At 47.8% G+C, this 23,842-nt stretch overlaps 1 protein-coding gene across 1 annotated transcript; it reads left to right on the top strand.

The window, feature by feature from the left end:
* The first annotated feature begins 144 nt into the window (after window positions 1-144).
* On the top strand, window positions 145-22,986 carry gsg1l (gsg1-like). Its single transcript, XM_070981371.1, has 5 exons — window positions 145-689; window positions 12,569-12,616; window positions 18,922-19,074; window positions 21,123-21,234; window positions 22,457-22,986. Exons 1-5 carry the CDS (start codon window positions 353-355, stop codon window positions 22,827-22,829), a joined length of 1,023 nt encoding a protein of 340 aa, XP_070837472.1. The 5' UTR covers window positions 145-352; the 3' UTR covers window positions 22,830-22,986.
* The last annotated feature ends 856 nt before the right edge of the window (window positions 22,987-23,842 follow it).

Here is a 23,842-nt window from a genome sequence, read left to right as displayed (position 1 = left end):
GAGAGAGAGAGAGAGAGAGAGAGAGAGAGAGAGAGAGAGAGAGAGAGAGAGAGAGAGAGAGAGAGAGATCACGTCTCCTCGCGGCGCGTCCTGCTCTCCGGCAGTGGTCGCTCTCCTCTCGGTCAGGGTGGATGCTGTCGGATGTGATGCTGAAGTAGATGGAAGACGGTCATTCGCGGGTTCCTGTCTTCTGTCGGGGGGTCGGGACCACCTGTCACTTCTCTCCGCTCTGAGGACAAACTCACGCCAGGAGGGGGACAGCGGCAGAGAGACGCGCGTAACTCCTCTGTGCGTCCTCGCCGCGCCATGCCGCTCCTCGTCCTCTGACCGCCCGCCGCCTCCTCCGTCTTGGATGAACTTTCTCGCCGCCTGCAGGGACGCGGCCGCTCGCTCTGACACCATGAAGACGACGCGGAAATGTCGCGCGCTGTTGTCTGTGGGTCTGAACCTGGTGGCCCTGTTCTTCTCCACCACCGCCTTCATCACCACGTACTGGTGCGAGGGCACCCAGCGCGTCCCCAAACCCAACTGCAGCAAGCAGCGGCGCCACAACTGCATCGACTACGGCGTGAACGAGACGGACCAGAACAAGGTGCACTACAGCTGGGAGACCGGGGACGACCGCTTCCTCTTCCGCCGCTTCCACACCGGCATCTGGTACTCCTGCGAGGAGAACATCCACGAGGCAGGTGGGCACACCAGTCCAGAGGTCGTTAAAATCAACGAGGGCAGGGCTGATGTTTAGCAGAAAAGACCAAGTTGTTCCAAACATAAATGAATAAAAGCATAGTGAGTGAGTGACAGCGCCGGCGGAGCAGATGAGAGGCGTCAGTGATGAACTTTGAATGATTCAGTCTCAGCAGAGGCTGCTTTCGTCCCCACAAGTTTAGTTTTCCTGTTAGGATCGTACATGCAGCTCCAGCTCTGTCTGACACTTCACGCACGCACAGAACACAGATGCGTAAAATGGATAAATGATCGTCTGTTGCTTCTTTGTGTTCCGCGTCAGCGCGTCTTTCAGCACGTTCAGGTGTGTATAAGGCTGCTGTGGTGCGTTTAAGGTGCACTGAACACAGTGTGTGCTGCGCTGCTGCTCTGAGCTGATTCTCACTGGAGCTGAAAAGATTGATGATCAGTTGATTGACAGAAAATTAATCAGCAGCTGTTCTGATCATCTGAGGCATTTGTCAAACAAAAGCTGCCAAAGGTTCTCTGGTTCCTGCTGCTGTTACATCATGTTAAATGGAACATTTCTTGTTTTTGGACGGTCAGTCTGAAAAAACGTTAATGAAGCTCATGAAAATCAACATGTCAGTCCATCAGTGCTGTCTGGCTTCCTGTCTGTGGCTCACTGGTTCCTCCTGAAGACATAAATGTTTGGAAACACCTAAAAAAAATTTAATAGATGTCCTGTCGCTTCAGGAGGAAGCAGAGCGTTCCTTTGGGACTGTTTTCAGCCGTGGATTCAGGTTCTTGACATCACTAATGAACATTATTTCAAATCATGGCTCCTTTTCACAGAATACGCTGTCGTCCAGCACTCTGGGGTAAAGTGCTGTACTGTGTGTCCTCAGTCTGGATCCACGTATTCATGTCTCAAATCTTGATTCTTCCTGAATTTCTCCCTGTAGGGCCTCGTAAAGCTGCTTAACGTGCGCTTTCGATGGAGAATACGGGCCAGCGTGGACAGATGTTGTTGAATATTGTGTCGTCCCTCATGATTCGGCTTTGAATCTCTCAAGAGTCTGACTGCATTATTCACCAAAAACAAGTTGATTATTGCTGCTTCGCCGTGCGTCATTGGACATTCATGTCACATCTTCGTCTGTCAGTCAGACAGCACAGATACAGTGATTGGCTGGTGTAGAAGACGAGTGAGTGAATGTGCTTACACACCTGTGTTCAGGTCTGAATGTCTGGATGAGCAGTGAAGTGCAAGTTACTGAAGATTAGAAATTAGTCACAGAGACTAGCTGCTTTGCTCAAAAGTAATTTAACTACTTTATCAATTACTGCATAAAAGATAATTAGATAATCACCGTGATGAGAGGAGTTATTTATACTCCCGACCAGCAGAGGGCAGCAGCCTTGTGCTGTCGTGGTTAGAAAGCAGGATTTGTTGGAACATCTGCATGATGCTGACGCGATGAAGTCCACTTTCTTCAGTCTGTCTTTAAAACATTTAGCTCACAGTGACTGAACTGTCTCACGCCGCCTTCAGGTCCAGCTGTCCTCTGCAGCTGTCCACTGTTTCCACATAAGTCAATTTCAGTGATTGTAACTGTGTTATTTAAATTAAAAAGTGATCACTTCGTTGAGGATCAGCTCAGCTCTGTGAACTCGTGGTCGATAACATGGTCAGATACCACTAACAGGGTTTCATTCAGTTGTCCTCTTCCTCTTCTTCCTCTTCCTCTTTCTCACCCTCACCCTTCATCTCCCTCCTCCTCTCGTCTTAGCTTCCATTGTTTTAGAAGTGTCCTCACCTGTGGTCTTTTTAAAGTGCTCATGTCCTGACTGAGGAGTCCACAGATGAGCTGTGATGTGTTTGGCCGGCTGGTCCATGAGGTCCAACGTGTGACTTCATGTCCGAGTCCTCGGTCGTGTGTTGAAAACGATGTGTGGTGTGTGTGGTGTGTGTGGTGTGTGTAGTGTGTGTGGTGTGTGCAGTGTGTGCGGTGTGAAGTCTTGAGCTGAGCTTTCAGTTTCAAACGTGCTTCATGCATCATTTCAGTGCATTAATGCTTAAATAAGGCTGTAACACACACCGAGCTGCAGAAACCATCAGTGATGTGAGTTACACTGTGCTGCTTTACCTGTTTCTGGTTTTTTGTCCACTTGAGAGGACAAAAATCTGTTGCTTCTGCTCTGCAACCAGATAATTAAGAAGAAAGGTGCTTCAGAGTGTGTTAGGGGTCAGGGTTAGGGGTCAGGGTTAGGCACATAGTGGTGATGCTTGTGGTTTGTGGTGTATGAGAGTCGATAGACAGCTGAGAGACGGAGACAAACAGAGATGAACAGCTGGATGAGACACAGAGATGAACAGGTGGATGAGTCCATCAGGTGTGACACAGGATGACCCCTGACCTGCAGCTTCAGCCTCCACACGAACCTTCAGTTCTGTTTCTTCATCTTCATCGCTGACGATGAGCGGCTTCAGCTTCCAGCAGCACGTCTGCAGTGCAGCAGCTCAGCGTGGAGGCGTTCAGCAGCAGCAGCGCTGTCAGTCCACCACACTCACTGAGGTCGTGTGTGAGACGACAGGACACCTGGAGCGACGTTAGCGCTGATGCAGTGGATGTGGCTGATCTGAGACGCATCCTAAGAACACGTGGAGCTGAAGCAGCAGAGCACAGAGCATCATCCTTCATTTAGGCTGGAACGAACATAAAACCTTTACAGGACTGTTCATCATTTGTTATTTTGAGGCAGTGATTTGTGAGAGAAATATTCTTTGAACTTTTATTCTGCAAAGAGCTCTGTGATGTTTTCTTCTACACACAAAGAGGTCATTGTGTGTTTTGGTGGAACCTGCAGAGCGCCACAGCAGACCCTGCACTCCACAGCACCCGGGCAGCCTGCAGGGTCGGAGCGCCGTCATGTGACCGCAGAGAGCGTCTGTGCATGTCATTGTCATCTGTCCGTGAACTCCTCAGTGAAGACATTAAACCCACGCAGGTCACCTGCGTACACCTGTCCTCTGACCTGTGTGGACGTGAGCTTAGCATCATGTCTGTCTCAGCTCCACCTCATCAGCCAAACAGAGCGCAGCCACGATTCCCAGCTCAGCCCACTTCAACCTGCGATCAGGGCCAATCAGCAGGGATGAGTGAGCACACCTGTGTGGGCGTGTCTGGCCTTTAAACTCTGCCTGTTATGCAGCAGAGCTGTTAATAACCGCAGGTCGTGATCGTGGAGCGTTTCCTCCTCTGCTGCAGGAAAACCCACCTGGAGCAAACGTGCTGCTTTTCCTGCTCAGCTCATGTTTTATTCAGCTGTTTGCAGACTTCTGCAGCAAATTCAAAATATATGATGGTGCTTGTCTGGTCTGCCAGTTTAACTTATTATTATTATTATTATGAACGATGCAGCGCTCAGCTCAGACTGTTGTCCTCTGCCTGCAGCCTGGATGCCGTGTTTGTCAGGACAGAGCGTCCAGCCTGTGATGGTGGATGATTTATGGAGGAGAGGTTTTCTGGATTTTGCCTCCAGGTTTGGTGCTTTGAACAGTGAAAAGATGTGATGCAAAGATCTCGATCTTTGCTGAAGTCAATCAAAGCTTCATATGTATTTATTGGCATTTTGAACTCAATATTTTCAACATGTAACAGGTGAAAAAAGAGGAACAGCAGTTATTAAGGTTTCAGTATTCAAGCTTTTAATGTGTTTTATTTATTTTATCAGGGCAATAAAATCCAAAATAAAGCGGCGACACTCGTTTTCAATGATTACTGTGAATAAATATGAGTTTTCATTTTGCCCTCTCAGTAAAGTTTCAGCTCAGCTCTGCTGGATTAACCTGTGTGACTTCAGTGTTTGGATGAAAGCAAAGCCTTTATTTCATATTCAATGAAGAGGCAGCACCTGCTGAGGAGCTGATGGAGCTGCAGAGCCACCAGCCATCACTGATTAACATCCATCAACTTCACAACCAAGAAAACGAAGCAGCTCCAGACTGTTCTGTTAACTGTGCACAACAAAGGAGGAGCAGTAACAGCCCAGAAAGCAAAAATCCATTGAATCAACATTGAGATATGGTCATGGCTTAGAATTGAATCAACATTGATGTCAGACATTGAAAGTAACATTGAAAGCGCTCGTTATGATCAACATTGAAATAATGTTGAATTTTCAATCAGTCTAAACATTGATTCAATATTTATTCAACTACATCATTTTCAACATTGAAACAATGTAGAATTGTCAATTAATCTGAACATAGAATCAATATTGATTCATTTATAAATGCATTGAAATTACATTGATTCTACATTGCAACAATGTTATTAATTAAAGGACCATTACAGCACTTTTCAGCCTTCATCTGCAGGTTTTAAATATGCTTCATGCAAGGCAAATTGCATGAAGCATACGCGATTTGAAGCGTCATTTTGCCGGGCGACGCGATGGACGCGATGGCCGCGAAAATCGCTCTCATCGCGTCGCCCCATCGCGTTATCGCTTCATCGCTCGAGTTGAAATAATTGAACTTTTGCGGCGGATTCGCGAGAAGACGTGCCGCGACAGCCTATCAGCGTTGATATCGTCATCGACGTGCTGACGTATGGACGTGGTCGACGAGGGATGAAATGGCGGAAGAAATGTTGTTGTTGGGCGGGCTTGTCGTGTGACGCCGCAAGGGGTTTTTGTACCAGCGTCAAAACTGGAGCGTCTGGCGCGACGCGATTTAATTTGGAGCGCGATTAAATCATTTTCATCGCGTTTGGTGGGAACGTAGCGTTAGCCTGGCAGGGGGCAAGTAAAGCCTGGTGGCCCGCCAGGCTTATAATACACTGGGGGAAACCCTGAACCCTCAGCGTAGCCTCTGCACACGGACACACTAGCGTTAGCTAGCGTTATCTAGAATGCTAGCGCTAGCTAATGCTAACGACGCTAATAAGGTACAACCTCACGGTAATAATTCACAAAGTTGACATGCTGGTGAAAATACATTGTGTTCTCATTAGGACTTACCAGTTTGTCTTCTTTTGTCACTCGAAGATAATGAAAGCTGCCAACCGCTGCCAACTGTTGACTGGTTTGAACTGGTTTGGTCTCAGCAGAGAGCAAGTCTCGTGGGCGGGGGCACAGGTGCACAGCCACAGCATGCCATACATTGAAACCATGTCTATTTAATGTTGACATTTCAACATTGAAAACCCAGCATCTATACAATGCTGATTCAACAACATTTTTTCAAATGTTGAAATGGTAGCTCTAATTCAATATTGAATAAACATAGATTTTTCAACTTCAACCAAAAATAACCAATTTCACCAAAATTCAACGTTGAATCACTGTATTTTGCTATCTGGGAGATGAGACGACTCGGAGACAAAAACCAGAAAAACAATCAGCACAATGAATGTTGAAGTTGAGCCTTTGCATCCACCCAATCATCCACCCAATCATCCACCCATCATCCACCCATCATCCACCCATCATCCACCCAGCTCCCCTCTATGATGTGATGCCAGACTTCTTGCTTTGGAGCTAAAACATGTTAGCGGACGCTAATTAGCTCCATATGAACATAACTAACGTCATTTTCTCCATCTCCTGTTTAAATGACACTTACAGTAGAAGTGTTGGGGTTATGTCCTCGTCCCGGTGTTCCTGTCCATCTTTGTCCTCTGAGGTTCTGTCTTTTTTCCTTCTTTCATCATCTGGCGGTGCTTGCTTGCGTCACTGAGTGATTTCTCTCGGGTGCTGGATGTTGAGTCGGTCCTGCCTCGACGTCGAGCTGTTGGACTTTAACGACGGCCGTCCGCGGTCGTGTCCTGCTGTCGTGCACACGCTCAGATGTGATGCTGTCCAGGGTCTCAGGAGGCACTTTAAGCTGTTTGCTCATGAAGTCCTCGATGAGTTTTTCTGGGTCGTCTGTGGTGTGTTGAAGGATGCTGGTGAAAACTCGGTCGTGCAGAGGTGAGCTGGGTGGTCAGCGTGTCAGCGTCTGTTTGCCCTGACTGAACAGTGTTTCCTCTGTGCAGCCTGGTGGATTCTGGGATGTGGACGATGTCGTACCTGTGCTGCAGAGTGAACCTGGTGCAGATTCAGTTGAAGCGTTGGTCGACCTGGTGACCTTCCAGATGTTCCAAGATGTTTGTATCCCAGTTTGAATGTAAATGTGGACAGAGGATGCTTTTTGAAGATTGTCTTACGCAGTGGTCGTCGTCGTTTGCTCTGTGACGTCCTTCCTGTTTCTGAGTCGTTCCTGTTGGTTGAAGACGTTTCTCTCGTCATCTCGACGTGTCTCCTCTGTGTTTCCTTCCTGAACAGAAGCTGATGATTTTATTACAGAAATGAGGTTTTTTCTGGACGTGTCTTTTGTCGTTGGTGCTAAAGTCAAGTTTTAACTCGGTTAAAGTTTCACCTGTTGAACGCTGAACAAACGTACCCACATGCTGCATCAGCGCTGGTGCTCCAGATATTTCTGCTGTTAAATATTAAACGTGATCATTATTCCTGATGAGAGGAAGTTTTTGAGCGTGCCTGAAAATGTGCAAACACCACACACTAATTATTTATTAGTTTGCTTCTTCTAATTAGTTCTGAACTTTTGGAAATACTGTAAGACACCAAAAAATGATGTTTTCAAAATGATTTCAGCAGCTGAGAGTTTGTGATGAACAGCAGCTTCCTCACAACCTTCAGCCACGATGACTGTTTGAAAGGTTCAGAGTCAATCAGTCACAGACTGAAGACTTCCTGAATCGAATCTTGCCTCACTCTCATCGAGTTTCTGACTTTTCTTCTTCTGAAATGTGCCGTTGGTTCGTACACATCCTGCAGCAGTGCAGTTCAAACAGTTAATCTGAAAAACTGTAAAATATAAGACAAAATAAACTCATCAAGCTCTGCAGTGGCCTGATAACGAGCCGCTCATTTGAATCAGGTGTGCTGGAGCAGGAAACCTCTAATACATGCAGGGCGGGGGGGCCGGGGGCGGGGGGCCGGAGCTGAGAAACACTGAATCAGGACTACCAGTGTTGTGCAGTTTGTCCTCTCCAGAAAAAGCAGCCTTGCAGGTCACCTGTGCAGGTTACTATGACTCATATTTCTGTTTATTGTCAGGTAGTGACCTCTAGTGGCTGCAGTGAGTATGACAGGAGCAGAGGATCAAGTCAGGGGATGTAGTGTAAAGAGCAAGAAAGTCCTCAGAGAAGAAGGTGGAGTGGGTGGATGGGTCCAACAAGGACACCGTCCATGTCCACCGTGAAACCAGAAGTCGACGTTGACCCATTTTAAGTTTGTTTACATCATGTAGCCGACATGACAGTAAGCAGAAAAGACGTTTTGAGTGTGAACTCCTGTGTGGGACAATGAGACGACCACAAAGCTGAACCTTCAGCCTCAGAATTTCAGTTTTAGCAACAAACCGAGGAAACCCAGAAAACAACTGGGATGAAGTAAAGCTGCTCTGGGACTGATTAGTTAATTAATGTCTCTGACTGTCCCCTCTACACATACAAATATTTGCTGTTTACTTCATTACTGGATGTCTCCTCTGCCAAAGGCCTGCAAACAAAGACAGTCGGGGGACGTGGGGCTAAACTGGGGGACGTTTGGCCTGAGGCACCGAGACGTCTGCTGGGCTTCAGCCTCAGTATGAGCTCATTTCAGTCTCTTCTCTGTGTCCCAGTGTTATTGAAGCCCGGTCAGGCTGATTGATGTTCATCAGTCTCACTGCGCTCGTCCTCGGCGTCCCTGTCCTCGCGCTCTGCAGGCAGCCTGCTGTGAACGCTGCCTCAGATTCAACTCCTTTACAGGAATGAAAAGGGTGATTACAGTCAGACGTGCAGAGAGGCCTGATCCTGTCTGTCCAGGTCCTGGACCATGTTTAAACTGAACCATACGAAGATTGACATGATGATTGGTGCCGTCCCTCGTCCTGCTGCTGTCTCCGCACTGACAGAGCGGCGGGACACCTGGACACTCACAGGTTAAACGAAACAGTCGTGCTGTCATGATCACTTCAGCGAGGCTTACTAACATCGTTACATCATCTGGCAGGGCTGAAGAAGAGACGTGTAAGCAGCTCAGCTCGACGCTCGATGCTCAGAGTAATGAGAACACAAAGCCTGTCAGCGTGCAGCGTCACTTCTCCATCAGTCTGCTGTCTCTGAGCTCTGAGCTCTCTGAACGCTCCTTTCAGCCACGTTCGCTCCCTGAAAGGTGCTTTTCATTTGCTTCGGTGTGTCTGCACTAATTGTTGTTTTATTAGAAGTTTTCTGAATTCATTCAGTCAAATTAAGTGTGTTAACTGAGAAATATGAAGGTCGTTCGGTGGGCTCTTCAGCAGACGCAGGTTTCAGTCTCAGAGCGTGGACTTTCTTAACTCACACTTCAGGTGGATGAAAAACGAACCCACACACCTGAGCGGCGTGGACAGCAGCTGAAACAGACACTGACGTTCTTTCCTGGACTGTTTCTGCTGTCGACCAAGAAGTCCTCAGAACACAACCTGTAAAACCAGCGTGTCCTTTTTCCACCTTGTGTTCAGATTAAACAGCGTGTTGGTCAGAGAGCGCCGGTCCTGAAAGGTGCCACTATGAGCCGGTTTGTGGACGTCCCTGTGGACCACCAGCAGGATCTGTGTACACGTCAGGCCTTTCCCCACCGACTGCTCTCAGATCAGGTCCAAACAACACCTGGACAGACTGGAGACCCTGAGTAACGTCAGCCTGAACCTGTATGTGAGGTGAAGTCTGTCCCCAGACCCGCTGGAGTCTCTGTCTTTGGTTTTCTGAGATGTGGCCTAAAGGGACACTCCAGCTGCAGGCTCCAGGCTACATCAGCCGCTGGCAGCATAACACACATCATCTCTGACTGAACCAACACGTCTTCACAGCTGAACAGCTGAATAGGTCGACGGACCTTCGTCCTCGTGTGGTTGACGCTGCTTCCTTACAGGTTCAGGCACCAAAGCTGCTTGGTACTGGAAAACATCATGACGTCCTGTGCTTGATTCGTCCCCTCATCTTCTTCTTGGACTTTCTTGCTCTACATCACCTGACTTCCTCCTTTGCTCCTGTCATATTTGCATGTAAACCTGGTTGTAATCACCTGCTTGCGTAGACGACCAATGGCGCCATTTGTCTGATGAGGACAGTCACAGAAAGAAGGATGTGTGGACTAAAAAAGAGGACATCATTGATTATGATCCTTCTCCAAACTGTCCATCACGAGTCTGAACAAGGAGGACGATGATCAGTACTGTGGGTGGATTCCTCTTTGAAAGCTTTGTTAAGTACAGCGTACGTGAATAATGAAGCTACATCGAGGCGACACCTTTTCTTCTTCCTCACGTCAGTCGTCTCAGTCAATGGTACGTTAGCTGTAGCCTCACACAACCATTCATATTCATTACGGCTGCAATTAGCCCCAAATGACACGGGATCACTGATTAAACAGATTTCGGAGCTGCTGGCTGCAGGGCAACAGAATAATGAAGGAGGGGTGTGAGAGTGGGAGCTGGACTATGAACTAAAAATACAAGAAGAAGAAGTCTGAAAGCACCTGAAGCCTTTTTTCAAATGAATCTGTCCCATTACGAGCTGCTAACTGGGATTCTTTGGTTAATTGACATTTTAGAGGCCGTTGTCTCCCACGTGCAGCGAAGGTGGAGGAATACTGATTGTGCTGCTGGTCAGCGCCGTCGTCAGGTCACACACGAGCCCACTCGCTCTGTAATTACATTTTACATTCATGTCCCAATCAGACGCGGCGCCGCTCACCTTTTGGCCGTCGCACATTTTCTCTGCAGCTCAGTCCTGAACATGTTCATCTGTTTCCTCTGCGCTCGCTCTTCACTCCCCTCGAGTTTTAACCTCGCAGAGCAGGAACTGTAATGGCCTCCGAAGAGCTTCTCTGCAGTGTTTGTCAAATATCACAGTGGACAGAGCACATGGACCACGTGTAGTCTGCACCAAACAAACAGAAGGCAGCCAACAGGTAACGGACGGGCAGCAAAGGCTGGACCAGAACAACAGCAAGGCAACAAGTGACCTCAAAGAGGAAGAAGAGGCGAAGAAGATCATCTGGAATCTTAATCCTTCTGTAAACTCGATCCTTCTATCGGCGCTCGTCCTGTTATGCCTGTAAGATCAGTGTCTCTCTTCACATCAGTGGGTAGCATTTTCAGCTTTGATGAGTCAGAGGCATTAATCGTGTGGGTGGAGGAGAAGAAACTCCACCTTTTCTCAGAGTTAACTGCAGTGTTGAGTTTAGGACCGGGTCTGTGGCATCCTAACTTAGGGTTCATAACTTGGGAACTTCTTCAGCTGACTGAATGCAGTCAGAAAACATCCTAAATGTCCTGAAGTGAGACAAGACTTCAGACTGAGTAACGGAGAGGAAGGAAGGAGTCAGCAGGTCATCAGAGGAAGGAAACTCACAGGTGATGTGACGGGTGGAGTGTTTCAGTAATCGATTGACGTGCCCGCCGTCACTCAGACCGCGAGGCCGGACAAGATTTAAGACTGCAGACTCCACAGATACACCGCAGTGATGAATCCTGATCATCCAGTGAGGTGCAGACAGTACCCACAGTATTTGAACGTCTCTTGTGCTGCCTTCAAGTCAGATTGGAGTTAACATTAACCTTTGCCAAATCAAACATGGACCTCCATGCTGGTTTGTCTGATCCTGGTCTGAGACTCAGCTTCAGTTCAGCCTCTGGACCTGAAACGATCCTCAGACAAACAGGGTGTCCTCATCTGTCTCTGGGGGGTGTGTGTTGGTCCACAGTGTTTGGTGGTGTCAGGGTGGTGGTGTTCAGCCTGGTTATGGATGGGCCCGCCGGCTGCCTGCGACGCTGCACAGGCTGAGTTATGGCTCGCGTTGTGGCCGCTGATCTGAGACCTGCAGGTTCCCACCGAGCCCTGATCCACCGTCTGAGCGTGCCAGAGAAGATGTACTGAAAGCCAGGACGACGCTGCGCCATGCAAAGTATTACACTAATACCATGTGAGAGAAGTACCGCAAACTACTACTAAGTACTGCTGTTAAGAAGTCTCAGAAATCCACTAAAAATAAACAACAACTCACAAATTCATAATGTCATCGTGGCAGCATGGACAATAGGACAATGTGTTCAGGTATCATGAAGTAACTGTACTGCCTCATACTTTAAGCTCATTTTCATGTCATAATGGTGTTTTTGCAGCTCTGATCACGACTCATCTGTTCATCCGAGCATTAATGACACATCTGTTCTCAACACACACGTCACGCAGGCAGCAACAAACAGGAAAACACACCTGTGAGAAGAGAGAAGGTGCGACGTCTCCTCCCTCACAGCAGTGTTAACAAAGTGCTGATGTGTGTGGGAAGAGGGGGAAGTACATTTACTCAAGTACTGCACTTTATTTCCATTCTGTACTTCTTCATACTTCTTACTGTGCTGCAGTCACAGTTACTGCTGTTGTACATTTTGATAATAATACTTCATAAGTTCAATGCAGGACTAGCAGTGGAGTATTTTTATACTGCAGTATTTCTACTCGTGCTGAAGTGAGTGAGCTGAGTACTTCAGTACTGTGGCGTATCGTCCAGGTGACATTCAGGAGTGGCTGGCTGTGTCGCTGATGCTTTATTAGCTTGTGTTATCAGTGTGACGCTCGACACTAACACTCGCTCTCCTCTTCTCTCCTCCCTGCGCCTTCATTTCATCCTCCTCTTCTCCTCATTAATCACCCCATCCTCTCTGCCTGCACACCTTCTTCCTCCCCTCGCTCCTCTCTCTCGTTCCTCCTCTCTGCTTCATTCCCAGCTCATTTCTCCTCTTTTTCCACTTTACGTCCCTCTCTCCCTCTCCCCCTCACCTCCCCCCTCTCCCCTCTCTCAGGTGAGAAGTGTCGGAGCTTCATTGATCTCGCCCCGGCGTCGGAGAGAGGTGAGTAATGACCGTCATTAGGCTTCGCCGCCACTCCCGCCGCTCCCCACCTGTTCACCGGGCCCAGAGAAACCACGGCGAAACAAAAAATATATACGCCACACACACACACACACACACACACACACACACACACACACACACCCCTCTCCTGTGGACTGTGCGTGTGTGTGTGTGTGTGTTGGAGTTTTTAGAAGCTTGTTTTCATCTGCGTTTAACTCTGTTCAGCCTGCAGAGACAAAAACGTGATTCTGACACAAACCAAGCAGGTAAATAAAAGTTCATGTTTACCCCGTAAACAAACCAACAAAGGCAAACTTCACCAGCAGAGTCAAAGGCTCAGGCAGGAAGATGGCATGAGGACGCCCGACAGGGCTGGTGCTCATGGGTAATGAGTGTGAGCAGGTGAACAGGTGGGTGGAGCAGCCAGGTGATGAGGCAGGTCAGAGGGACATTTTGTCATCAACAAGGAGTTCACATAAAGTTTTCTTCTTAAATATACCTGTAAGAAGTCAACACCTAAAGCCTGGAATAGACCTGCCGATCCACCAGAGGGCAGCGTGTCAGTGTGACGTCACACAGGAGACGAGTTCGATTCCCGTGTGAAACCAGCGTCAACGGGTTTAGGTAAATTATTTTAAGTAAAACCAAACAACCATCGCCTGAAATGTTTCTCAGCGAGCTTTATTTTGAAAGCGTAACCGGACGTTTAGCATATTTATTGCTGCTGACTTGACCGTGGCGTGAGAAGGTGACGCAGACACAGATGTATGTCACTGAGGTGATGCCGGGTTGGTTCAGACGGCTCAGGTGAGATGAGGCAGATCTCACCTCAGCAGTCTTCTGTCTGATGGTGCAGAAACATTGTGACGCGTCCTTAAAGGAAGTGAGACCGAGGACATTTTAAGGACTTCAGAGCGTCAGCTCCAGGACGAGAGACGACAGTCGAAGGTGAAGTTCAGACCGGACGATTAAAGACGGACTGAAAGTCAGCGAACGGCCGAGGAAACCAGCAGCGACTGTCTCCATGTCCTCCGTCCACAGTGGTCAGGAAGACGTGAAAACAACAAGTAAACAACAACATGCGTCATCTGTAGCTGCTCTTCATCATCTGTAGCTGCTCTTCATCGTCCGTCTGTAGCTGTTCTTCATCGCCTGTAGCTGCTCCTCATCGTCTGTCTCATGATGTGACAGGATGGCTCGCGGTACAACAGACAGTCGCCCCCTCGTTAAAGCTCCGTCGACCCCCCCCGTTCTCGTCCTCGTCCCTCTGTGGACTTTGTCAATGAACAGGAAGTTGGTTTCAGCTGCTCTGAGTCGACTCGACGTGCAGTTCGTTGGAGGCATCCTGAGGCCTTCATCATGATGATGATGACGGAGGAGCGAGGGGAAGTAAAGTGACACGTACGAATCGATAGGAAAGCAGCGGCGAGGTCAGAGGTACTCGTAGAGGACAATGAGGACGATGTCTTCTCCAAATGTTCTAAACGTTTCACGCCGTCCACGTCACAGCAAGCAGAAGACGAGGAGACGTTCTTCATCAGAGGAGCGAGCTCCACCTTACATCAGCATTGATAACATTATAATATTACTGTGATGCAAAACAGGGACATATTTACTGCAAAGTTACTGAACAAACGAAGTATTTGTATGTGTATCAGCTGCTGGATGCTCAGAGTATCTCAGTTGCCTCCTCTAACTGCAGATAAGAGCAGTTATTCTAGCAGCACATGGTGTTTGTACCCTGCAGCTCATAAAAGGAATATTTGAGCGTCCAGAAGAAAGAGAATACTCTGCTGTGTGTGGGCGTAGCCTCTAATCCGCTGTTCATGCAGAGCAGCTAGTTAATAATGAAGCTTCTCTGATGGTTTCATCTGTTCATGCCATCTGGAAGAGGAGCAGCGGTGGATGGCGTGATGCATCCAGCGGGGCGACCTTGCTCCTCACAAGGAGACGAGATGTTCATCGGCCTTTCTTCGAGCTCTGCCGGCTCGCTGCTGCGTCCTGCCGCGAGCAGCGGCTCCTGAGTCATGTTCAAGTTCGTCTCAGTGAAAACTGAAACGGAAAAATGTCGTTTAATTAAAAGAAAGCAGGCAGAGAGCCGAGGTCAGAGCCTGGATTCAGAAGCACTGTGCTGAGTCCCCCAGCAGAGCCAGACCCAGCCGACAGTCCACGATCAGAAAACCTCACGTTTAATGTCCCCAGAGACAGTTTGAACAGTGGACGGAGCCTCTGAACAGTGAAGCCAGTGAAGTGCCTTAAACCTGCATTCTTTCTAATGGCCAGCAGGGGGCGACGCCATGAGATAATGCGAAAATGAGGCCAGTTCTCACCGGATTTATTAGCCCAGTGAACAGTTTCTGGTGAGTTCATGGTCTGGATCTCTGGTTGGAAGTCTTCTTCAGTGCAGCTTGATGTTCGTTTAGTAAACTATGGTTTCATTTAGAGTAAAAATAGACAATAAAGCAGCGAGTGGTTTAGAGCGTGGCGGCCTGTGTCTGTCGTCATTATCATATCTGTTTAGTTTTTTGCCAAAAAACAAATCCAATGTGAAATCTGCTTACACACAAAAGTCAAGATTCAAAGTCAACTGATGTTCGACATCGTTTGTCACAGAAGAAAACAAGACAACACAAACACGTTTTAAAAATGAATACAAGGTTCAAAACTACTGAAAAGTACCAGAAATATAGAAAGTATTTTATGGATGAATAACCATACAACTTGTATAATACGTACCAAACCGAATCCTAGTACAAAGCAGAAAACATAAAATGAGTTTGATGGTTGATAAACAGACGGTTTGAAACCAGCGCAGCTAATCTGATTTAAAGCTAACAGGATTAGCTAACTACTCAACAGATGATTGATCTATGAATTTCCTCTCTTTCATATGAATCTTAATTGAATCCATATTAGTTTTTATAACTTTTAAGGTCAATGAATTAATTTATTGATGTCAAAATTCATTTAAATAGAAATCATTAGTTACAGTCTTCATTTAGTTCACGAGAACTTACGTCAGTGTGTTAAAATCCTTCTTCTGAGTTTGATCCTGAAACCGTCACCAAACCAATTCATCAATAATGTCGTCACTGAGGTTCACTGCGGCTCTGAATCTCATTAAATCTGCGTCCTCCATGTGGACGTCTCTGATCCCTGAGAGACGGTGTCAGAAACGTAGAGCTGTCAGCATCGTGCACCGCTGACACACACACTCAAAACACACACTCAAAACACACACACAAACTGAAAACACACGCACACACACTGAAAACACACACACACACTCAAAACACACACAGACGCACACACACTCGGCGAGTAATTAAAGATGTAATTATTGGAGATGGGTCTCGGTCCGACGAGCTCCTTCCTTCCTGTTATCAGTCCTGCTGCTTGAGTCGCTCCAAACCTGTTTTCTTACTGTCTTCGCTTTAATGAAGTCTCCGTCTGCTGATCCATATTCAATAAGCCGAGCGGGAGAAAATTATTTTGGTCAATATTGTTGCGCTGTGAGTTTCCCTTACAGGCGTTTTATACCCCTGAAATTTGTTTCCATCGACTGGTTGGAAATGAAAGCTGCAGCTAACGAGGAGGCAGAGCGCGCTGGTGCAGCAGAGCGACGCTGAGCCCTCGTTAAAAATCAGACCTCAGACGTCAAAGATGTCTGCCGAGCCGCTCGGAGGGTCCCGAGCTCAAATTTGGAACAACGTGTCAGCTCATGTTGTTCTGAGTTTCAGGTTCAGATGTGCTTTATTGAAATGAAATGTGGCGTCTCTGAAGCTCTGTGTGGCTGCGCTGCGACCGGTGCTATGAGCTAATGCTAACATCAGCACGTTAGCATTCTGGCTTCAGGCGGGCGTCCGTCCACCTGTTTCCATGAACACTTTCAGTGCTTTCACTTTGTGTGGACGTCATGTCACAGAGTCAGCTCTGATTCAGATCCATCACTGTTTCATGCTGCATTCACTGTCCCATGAGAGACTCTGTATATATGAGCTTTGTACTGGTCTTCTGTTGATGCTCTCCAGTAACTGTCGACTGGTTCCAGTAGCTTCACAGGAGGACGCAGCTGACGGAGGCCTGACGGCAGTCATGGCTGATCTCTGCACTGCAGGGACTTTAGCTTTAAGCCTTCTGGCTGCTTTTTCCTAAAAGATGCACCGCCGGTGACCAAAATATAGTTCTTTGGTTATATTTAGAAAGTCAGCGTGCTGTCCTTCTGGTCAGATGTTGCTTTGTCTCCACTGTACCTGACTCTGAGCATCGGCCCTGCAGACTGTTCCTGAAGTGAACGCACAGGACGATGAAGCTGCACAAACCTTCTGGACCATCTCGTCTCTTTGCTTTTAAGTAGGTTTCTGTTTTTTCCTCCTTTGCACTCGATGTCTCCTGTAAAACACTTTGAATGTAGAAATAAGGTTCCTTGCTTTGCCTCGAGAGAAGTGTGACATAAAATTAGGGACAATTTTGGCTGCTGAGGGATCCTGTAGCTGGCTGAAACTCACTGATGTTCAAATTGAAAAGTGGGCCTGGAGGTTGTGCTTGCGGAGCGGAGCAGATAATCCTGTTTAATGCCGTGTTGTGAGCCTCGCCATTCAAGAGGAGCTTCTGCCTTCGAGAGTCTGAACGTGGAGGAAGAGGAGTCGTGTCCCGAGGGCGGCTTCGGCTGCAGGATGACAACTCCTCTCCGCTTTAAAAATGTTGGCATTTCCAGAGCGTGAAGACGTTCGGCGGCCTGAAAAACGACTTCATCATCGTCTCTGCCCTGATGGCTTCTTTTCCTCTCGGCCCCGCGTGACCAGAGGGCATCGCCGGCAATAAAGGGCCAATCAGTGTGTGTCAAACAAGCAGGTGGTGCTACCAAACCAGCCCTCCCTCCCCTGGTGGACCAATCAGAGACAGATCCTTCACCTCGCTGTGAGCGCTGAGTGTCACGTCCCGCCCGCGGAGCAGAGACGGATCGCCGTCCCACAGACATTCATCAGAGTTTCATCTGTAGTTTTTCTGGGTTACTAAACACTCGATGAATGGAGGCGGAATAAATGGAGGGACGATTCGCCGTCCCCGCCCTCGTTTGTCCCCGGAGGACAAAAACACAGCAAAATGGAAATCTAATGTCCACATCCTTCTGTGCACATGAAACAGGCCTGCAGAGCGAGTTTAATGTCCAACACGTCCCAGACACACTGAGTACTTCATCAGGAATACAACGAAGTACAGGGAGTCGTTACCAGTACACTTTACTGCTTGAGCTTCATTAAAGTATGTCTGACACGTACTTTTAAACAGTGTACTTCTACACTTTAATACTTTAATTTCTTCTTCAGTGTATTAAAAATGAATATACTAATTCTGCAGTACTTTAAGTGTTAACTTAATTTACACTTAGAGTATACTCAAATACTACTCCAGTGGTACTCGAGGACTGCATTCAGCTGTTTTTAGGACTGTCTGATTTGATGGTGCTGACAGCTCGTCTGTCTGAGCTGAAGGACTTCAGTGACTCCACGTTCAGGTCGACCGGCTTCTCTCAGTTTGAGCTGTGATCTTTGAGATGATCTTCTTCAGCGTAAAGTCTGAGACGTCTCGCAGACGTCCTCTGTGCAGCAGGTCCTGCTGGTTCTTGTCCCTGAGCGTCGAGCCTCAGATGTTCGACAGGTCGCACTCTGACCTCCAGAGTTCAACACGAGCTGACGGGCGGATGAAGTCAGAATGAGAGCGGTGCTCTCCCACAAGCCACTGCTGCATTCAGTTTGAAGTGCGTCCTCTGTCCCCATCCAGCCTCTGTGTGTCGTCTGAAAGACACCGGCTGATCCAAACAGGCTTTCACTGAGAAAAGGTTCGTTTTGACCGAGTCGTGCTGCTGAACGTCATGTCAGTTTACCCTGCAGCAGAAAAACCAACAAAGAACAACAAAGACACAGAAAACAACTGAATAATGACAGTTAAAGTGAAGGAGCGTGTCGCTGCAGAAAACACGTTTTACGACTTCACAGACGATTCAATGAATGGAAAAATGACTAATTATGACAAATCTGTGAGCAGCTGATTAACGTCAGCGCTCAGTCTTCCCCTCCGGCGGATTCTTTAATGTTTCTGACTTTTTACTCATCACTCTCTCCATGCTAATGGCATGCTAAACCACAGCCTGTGTGTGTGTGTGTGTGTGTGTGTGTGTGTGTGTGTGTGTGTGTGTGTGTGTGTGTGTGTGTGTGTGTGTGTGTGTGTGTGTGTGTGTGTGTGTTTCCACTGGTGTGTACATGTGTGTGATCGTGTGTGATCGTGTGTTGTGTTTGCAGGTGTGCTGTGGCTGTCGGTGGTGTCGGAGGTGCTCTACATCCTGCTGCTGGTGGTCGGCTTCAGTCTCATGTGTCTCGAGCTTTTCCACTCCAGCAACGTCATCGACGGACTCAAGCTCAACGCCTTCGCCGCTGTCTTCACCGTCCTGTCCGGTAAGATTTCTCTTCTCCCTGCGCCTCTGGAAGCTGGTGAACAGAAGCAGCACAGACAGACATCGTCTTCCTCAAACCGCCTCCAGAAATGCCGAGAATGAGGAGGGCTGGGCTGACGGAGCCTGATGCAGATTTGCGAGGTCGTCCAGAGTCAGAGGTTATCCCCTGGAAGCCTTCGCTGTGTCGTTCGCCAGGGATTTTTCTCCCAGCTCACATTAAACCTCTTACACAAGACGTTGGCTCTGTCCTCGCCGCTCACCGCCTGCTCGGCCTTCTCTGACCATGTTCCCATGCTCACATGTTCATTTCCAGCATCTGCTAGAACAGGTTTTCATGCTTTAATGTTCAAAAACACATTATTTTTCATGTACTGTACTTTGTTGCAGCACCTCTGTTCACCCTCTGTCTCAAACATGCCTTTAATAGCAGCCAAGCTTCTGCTCTTGTTATTTAGCTGGCTTTAAATGAGGTTCGGTCGAAATAAAGCCTTAATTCTCTGAGTTGGTGAGATCGATCGGTGAGTTAAAAGTTTATTTTGATCAAACCAGAGCTGGTGATTGTTGGAACAGTAGAGGAAACTAACGGTGACAGTTTGAGTGAGTTTTATTTACTTTTTGTTGAGTTTTCCAATGATCTCCCTGCTAATATTAAACAGGAAGTGGCTCGTCTGAGATGTTAGTGATCATACAGTCTGTGCTAGATTCATTTACAACTACTCTGCACATCCTCTGGCTTCTTCAGCGTAAAAGCCCTGCTTTATGCTTTTAATGTGAAGGAGCAGCAGGAGGAAATGTTGGAGTAGCATTAGCAGTAATTTAAGACCGACCTGATACTGATGAGAGAGTCAGGCTGCAGGACTGCATACCGCATGGCGGAGTCCGCCACTGACAACAGTGGAGCACCAGTAATGGCCTTGTGTGGTATGTGACACACACACACACACACACTCACACTCACACACACACAGACACACATTTCCTAGAAATCTGTCGTCGGGTGTCAAGGTCACAGAGAAGTGTCGCTGTCTTTATGGTGAGCTGTAAATCTGGAGCAGCTGAGTTTTATTTACTGTGGCATGATGCTACACACGCGCGCACACACACACACACACACACACACACACACACACAATCAATAACCTCAGTGAGACTGATAATGAACACAGGCGTGTGGCCCTAACCCATCACACACTTCCACATGACGCACACGCACACACACACCCGCACGCACACACACACACACACACACACACACACACACACACGCACACACACACACACACACACACACACACACACACAGCATCGGGGCTTTTGATTCGCTGTTTGTTTTTGAGTGATTATGTCCTGATCTGTGATTGATTGGATGTCTGCTAACGGGCAGGTTAAATCAATCGGTGCAGAATAAAGACTAATTAGTTCCACGTGTTCTGATTTATTGCTCTTATTATGTCCTGATGTGATTTACTGTTGTTTTGTTAATGTAATTATTGTGGCAGACTGTAGTGACGCTGTCGTGGATCAGTGTGCGACTGTGTTTTCAGCAAGGTGCTACTTTCACATTCATGCTAACATCAACATGCTAACATGCTCACAATGACGTGTTGTTGCTTAGATGATGTAATGTTGATGTTTGATTTCCTTTTTTTTTTTTGTACATATTTGTATGTATTTGTACACTCTTACTTCCTCTCTGTTTTTACTGCTGTTAGCAGCAGCTGCACTGACCCAGTTTCCCCTCAGCGGTCAATAAAATATTCTGATTCTGATTATCTTAGCTTAGCTTGTTAGCATGCTAACATTTGTGTGCTGATGGCTGATGGGAATGTTGTTAGCTTTGCAGGTATTTTGTCGTAAAGTATTGGACAAATTCAAAGTTTGATCTGATGATGGTGCCACATGAAAATAAAGATAAGATAAGATAAGATAAGATAAGACAAAAGTTGACGTAGGAAGTTAAAGTGTGTGTGTGTGTGTGTGTGTGTGTGTGTGTGTGTGTGTGTGTGTGTGTGTGTGTGTGTGTGTGTGTGTGTGTGTGTGTGTTTGCAGGTCTTCTAGGCATGGTGGCCCACATGATGTACACTCAGGTGTTCCAGATCACAGTCAGTCTGGGTCCTGAAGACTGGAGGCCCCACAGCTGGGACTACGGGTGGTCCTTCTGGTCAGTCCACACACACACACACACACACACACACACACACACACGCAGCATGTGTTTAAGCAGGCAGCTGAACAAACAGACCCTCAGTGATCAGAGTCCGTCTCTTCTGGACGCTGCTGGCGGCGTCGGTTGTGTCGTCGGACTGTTTCGCTCTCAGCAGCCAGTTTGGAGCAGCAGGGTTGTTGTTTGTGTGATAATTAGTCGGACGACACACACCTTGACCTTCGCCGCTCTCTGCTTGGAGGTGACGCCACGCTGCAGCTGTTGTCTGAATTCGCTTTGCTCATTCGTGGATCAAGGACAGAATCTCAGAGCCGACCTGAATAAATCACAGACTTGTGTTAGACTTGATGAAAACCTCGTCGGATTAATGATTTTATTATTACTGACAGTCAGGACTGACACAGAGAAATGTCTGGAACAAAAGGAGCTTCTCTCTGTCAGTCATTCAGGTGCAGGCTCTCATTTAACACCGTGAGGGAGTCGTTCACGATGGTTAAAGGTGAATAAATTCAGCTGCACTCATTAACCTCTGGAGCAGAAGGCCAAAAAGCTTCATTTCAGTCTGAGCATGCTGTTTTCCTCAAGACTGCGTTTCCAAAATCTGCATTTAATTCACTGCTTTAAGGGGAATCATTGTGATTTTGGCCTTTTGTTGGAGGTTTGGTCGTCTCTTTGTCTTTTCTGCGCAGAGACAGCGTTTGTCTCTGCGCAGAGGGACAGTTAGCTCACCTATCAGCTGCCTGATATCACACGGTTCATCCTTTAATGTGCCCGCTAACGTTAGCTGGATTCTCTGAACCACCACAGATGTTTCTCTGAGTGCTTTCAGTCCCTCGGGACACTGTCTCCTCTCTCCATCTATTCCATCTGGCCGGTCAAACCTCCCTCAGAGTCGGTCACTCCGTCCTCTGTCCGTCCAGCTTTATCATAACGCTAACATGCTCACAGTGACAATGCTAACATGCTGATATTAAGAAAGAAATTAAACATTCACTGGCTTAGTTTCAAATGTTAGTAAGCTGAAGTTTGCTAATTAGCTTTAGCTGCAGAGTGTTTCTGTATTCCCGTCCGTCCTGATGGGACCTGGACGTCAGTCTGGACCAACAGACAGACGCTGACACTCTGCATCACTATGAGTGGACAGATTGTCCTCCTCTTCTTCCTCCTTTCTCTCTCTCGTCTTCTCATGTCCAACACATCTCTGTCTGTCTCCCACCAGCATGGCCTGGGGTTCCTTCACTTGCTGCATGGCCGCCTCCGTCACCACCCTCAACTCCTACACCAAGACGGTGATCGAGTTCAGGCACAAGCGCAAGTTGTTCGAGCAGGGCCTGCGCGAGGAGCAGAACTACCTGGACCAGGAGGCCTTCCACTACTTCCGGGACCGCTCCCTCCAGTCCATCTCCAGCACCGTGGAGGTCTACCCCGGCCACGGCGGAGCCAGAGCCGGGCTCGTCGTCGGGGGCCCAGGACCCGGTCCGGGGCCAGGGCCGGGGCCGGGGCCGGGTCCCGGACGGGGCAAGATGAGAGCCACGTCAGCCTCCATAGACCTGGGGGAGAACACAGATTCGCTGGGGGAGGAGCAGTGCTGAGGCGGGAATGTGAGGGTCATGTGGGAGGGGGAGTGGCCACACGAGGCGAACTGCTCCTTCAGGTCTGAACTGACCTCAGACCAGCAACGAAAGCACAGCAGCCCTTATTTTCTGTTCCAGATGACCATCAACTTGACGAGAAGAGACGGAGGAAGAACCAGACGGATCAGTTCTTTATATATAACATTAAAAAGCATAAACAGACTGAGACCTCTGACTCTGATGGTGGAGGGAAACCAGGTGTCCTCCAGCACATTTGAAGGTGCTGTGTGTAGTATTTCAGCATCCGTACCGTCAGTGTGATGAACAGCGGCCACTCTGGCCAGAAGCTGTAATTACGAGCTAATGGTAAACGATGAAGAGGAGCTCAAACAGAATCAGAAATCAGTAACAGCAGTTTCTGGTGGTGAGGTGTTTGTGATTTTACATGCTGACATCACGTCTGCTGTGAGGAACGAACTGAAAATACTACACAGAGCTCTTCAAAGTGTTCGCACGGAGGATTCCCTGTTTCTACACCGAATGTGAAACATGTCCGCTCCTCTTCAGCTGTGTTGATCCTGTCGGTGACTTAAAGGCCAAATGTTTAACTCATGAACTGTCTTCAGTGCGATGGAGCTCACGGTGGACTTCATGGATGAAGGTGTGAATCGTGGCTCAGCCAACTGCAACAACAGCTGGTGGTTTTTTTAAGTTAGCATAAAAGATGCTAATTAGCATCAATGTGAGCACATCTGTCTGATTAGCATTTGGTCTCTTCCATCTGACTGAAGCTTTTTTCCAGCTCATTCTCTCACAGTGACACTCTGCACAAACAAGTTCAGGTGGACTTCCTGTTCACGTTGCAACGCTGGAATCCATCTTCATCTTCATCCTCTCAGTTTGGTCTGCGAGCTCTTCAGTCTGTCAGCACCTCAATCGTTCCCTCTCCGCTCCCTCTTCCTCTCATTCCAGAGCTGCATTTAGTTTTCCTCTGCTGATTCCCGACAGCAGGAGTCAAAGCTCCTGTTTTT

The sequence above is a fragment of the Chaetodon trifascialis genome, chromosome 15, assembly GCF_039877785.1.
Source record: "Chaetodon trifascialis isolate fChaTrf1 chromosome 15, fChaTrf1.hap1, whole genome shotgun sequence".
NCBI classification, from domain to species: domain Eukaryota; kingdom Metazoa; phylum Chordata; class Actinopteri; order Chaetodontiformes; family Chaetodontidae; genus Chaetodon; species Chaetodon trifascialis.
Note: the sequence above shows the minus strand (reverse complement) of the source record. Positions and strands in the feature narration are given on the sequence as shown.

Bases quoted from the DNA above. Each gene is read 5' to 3' on its own strand.
- gsg1l (XM_070981371.1), top strand. From the start codon at position 353: ATGAACTTTCTCGCCGCCTGCAGGGACGCGGCCGCTCGCTCTGACACC. The intron at 690-12,568 runs GTGGGCACACCA...CCCCTCTCTCAG, and splicing joins GGAGAACATCCACGAGGCAG to GTGAGAAGTGTCGGAGCTTC. The intron at 19,075-21,122 runs GTAAGATTTCTC...GTGTGTTTGCAG, and splicing joins TGTCTTCACCGTCCTGTCCG to GTCTTCTAGGCATGGTGGCC.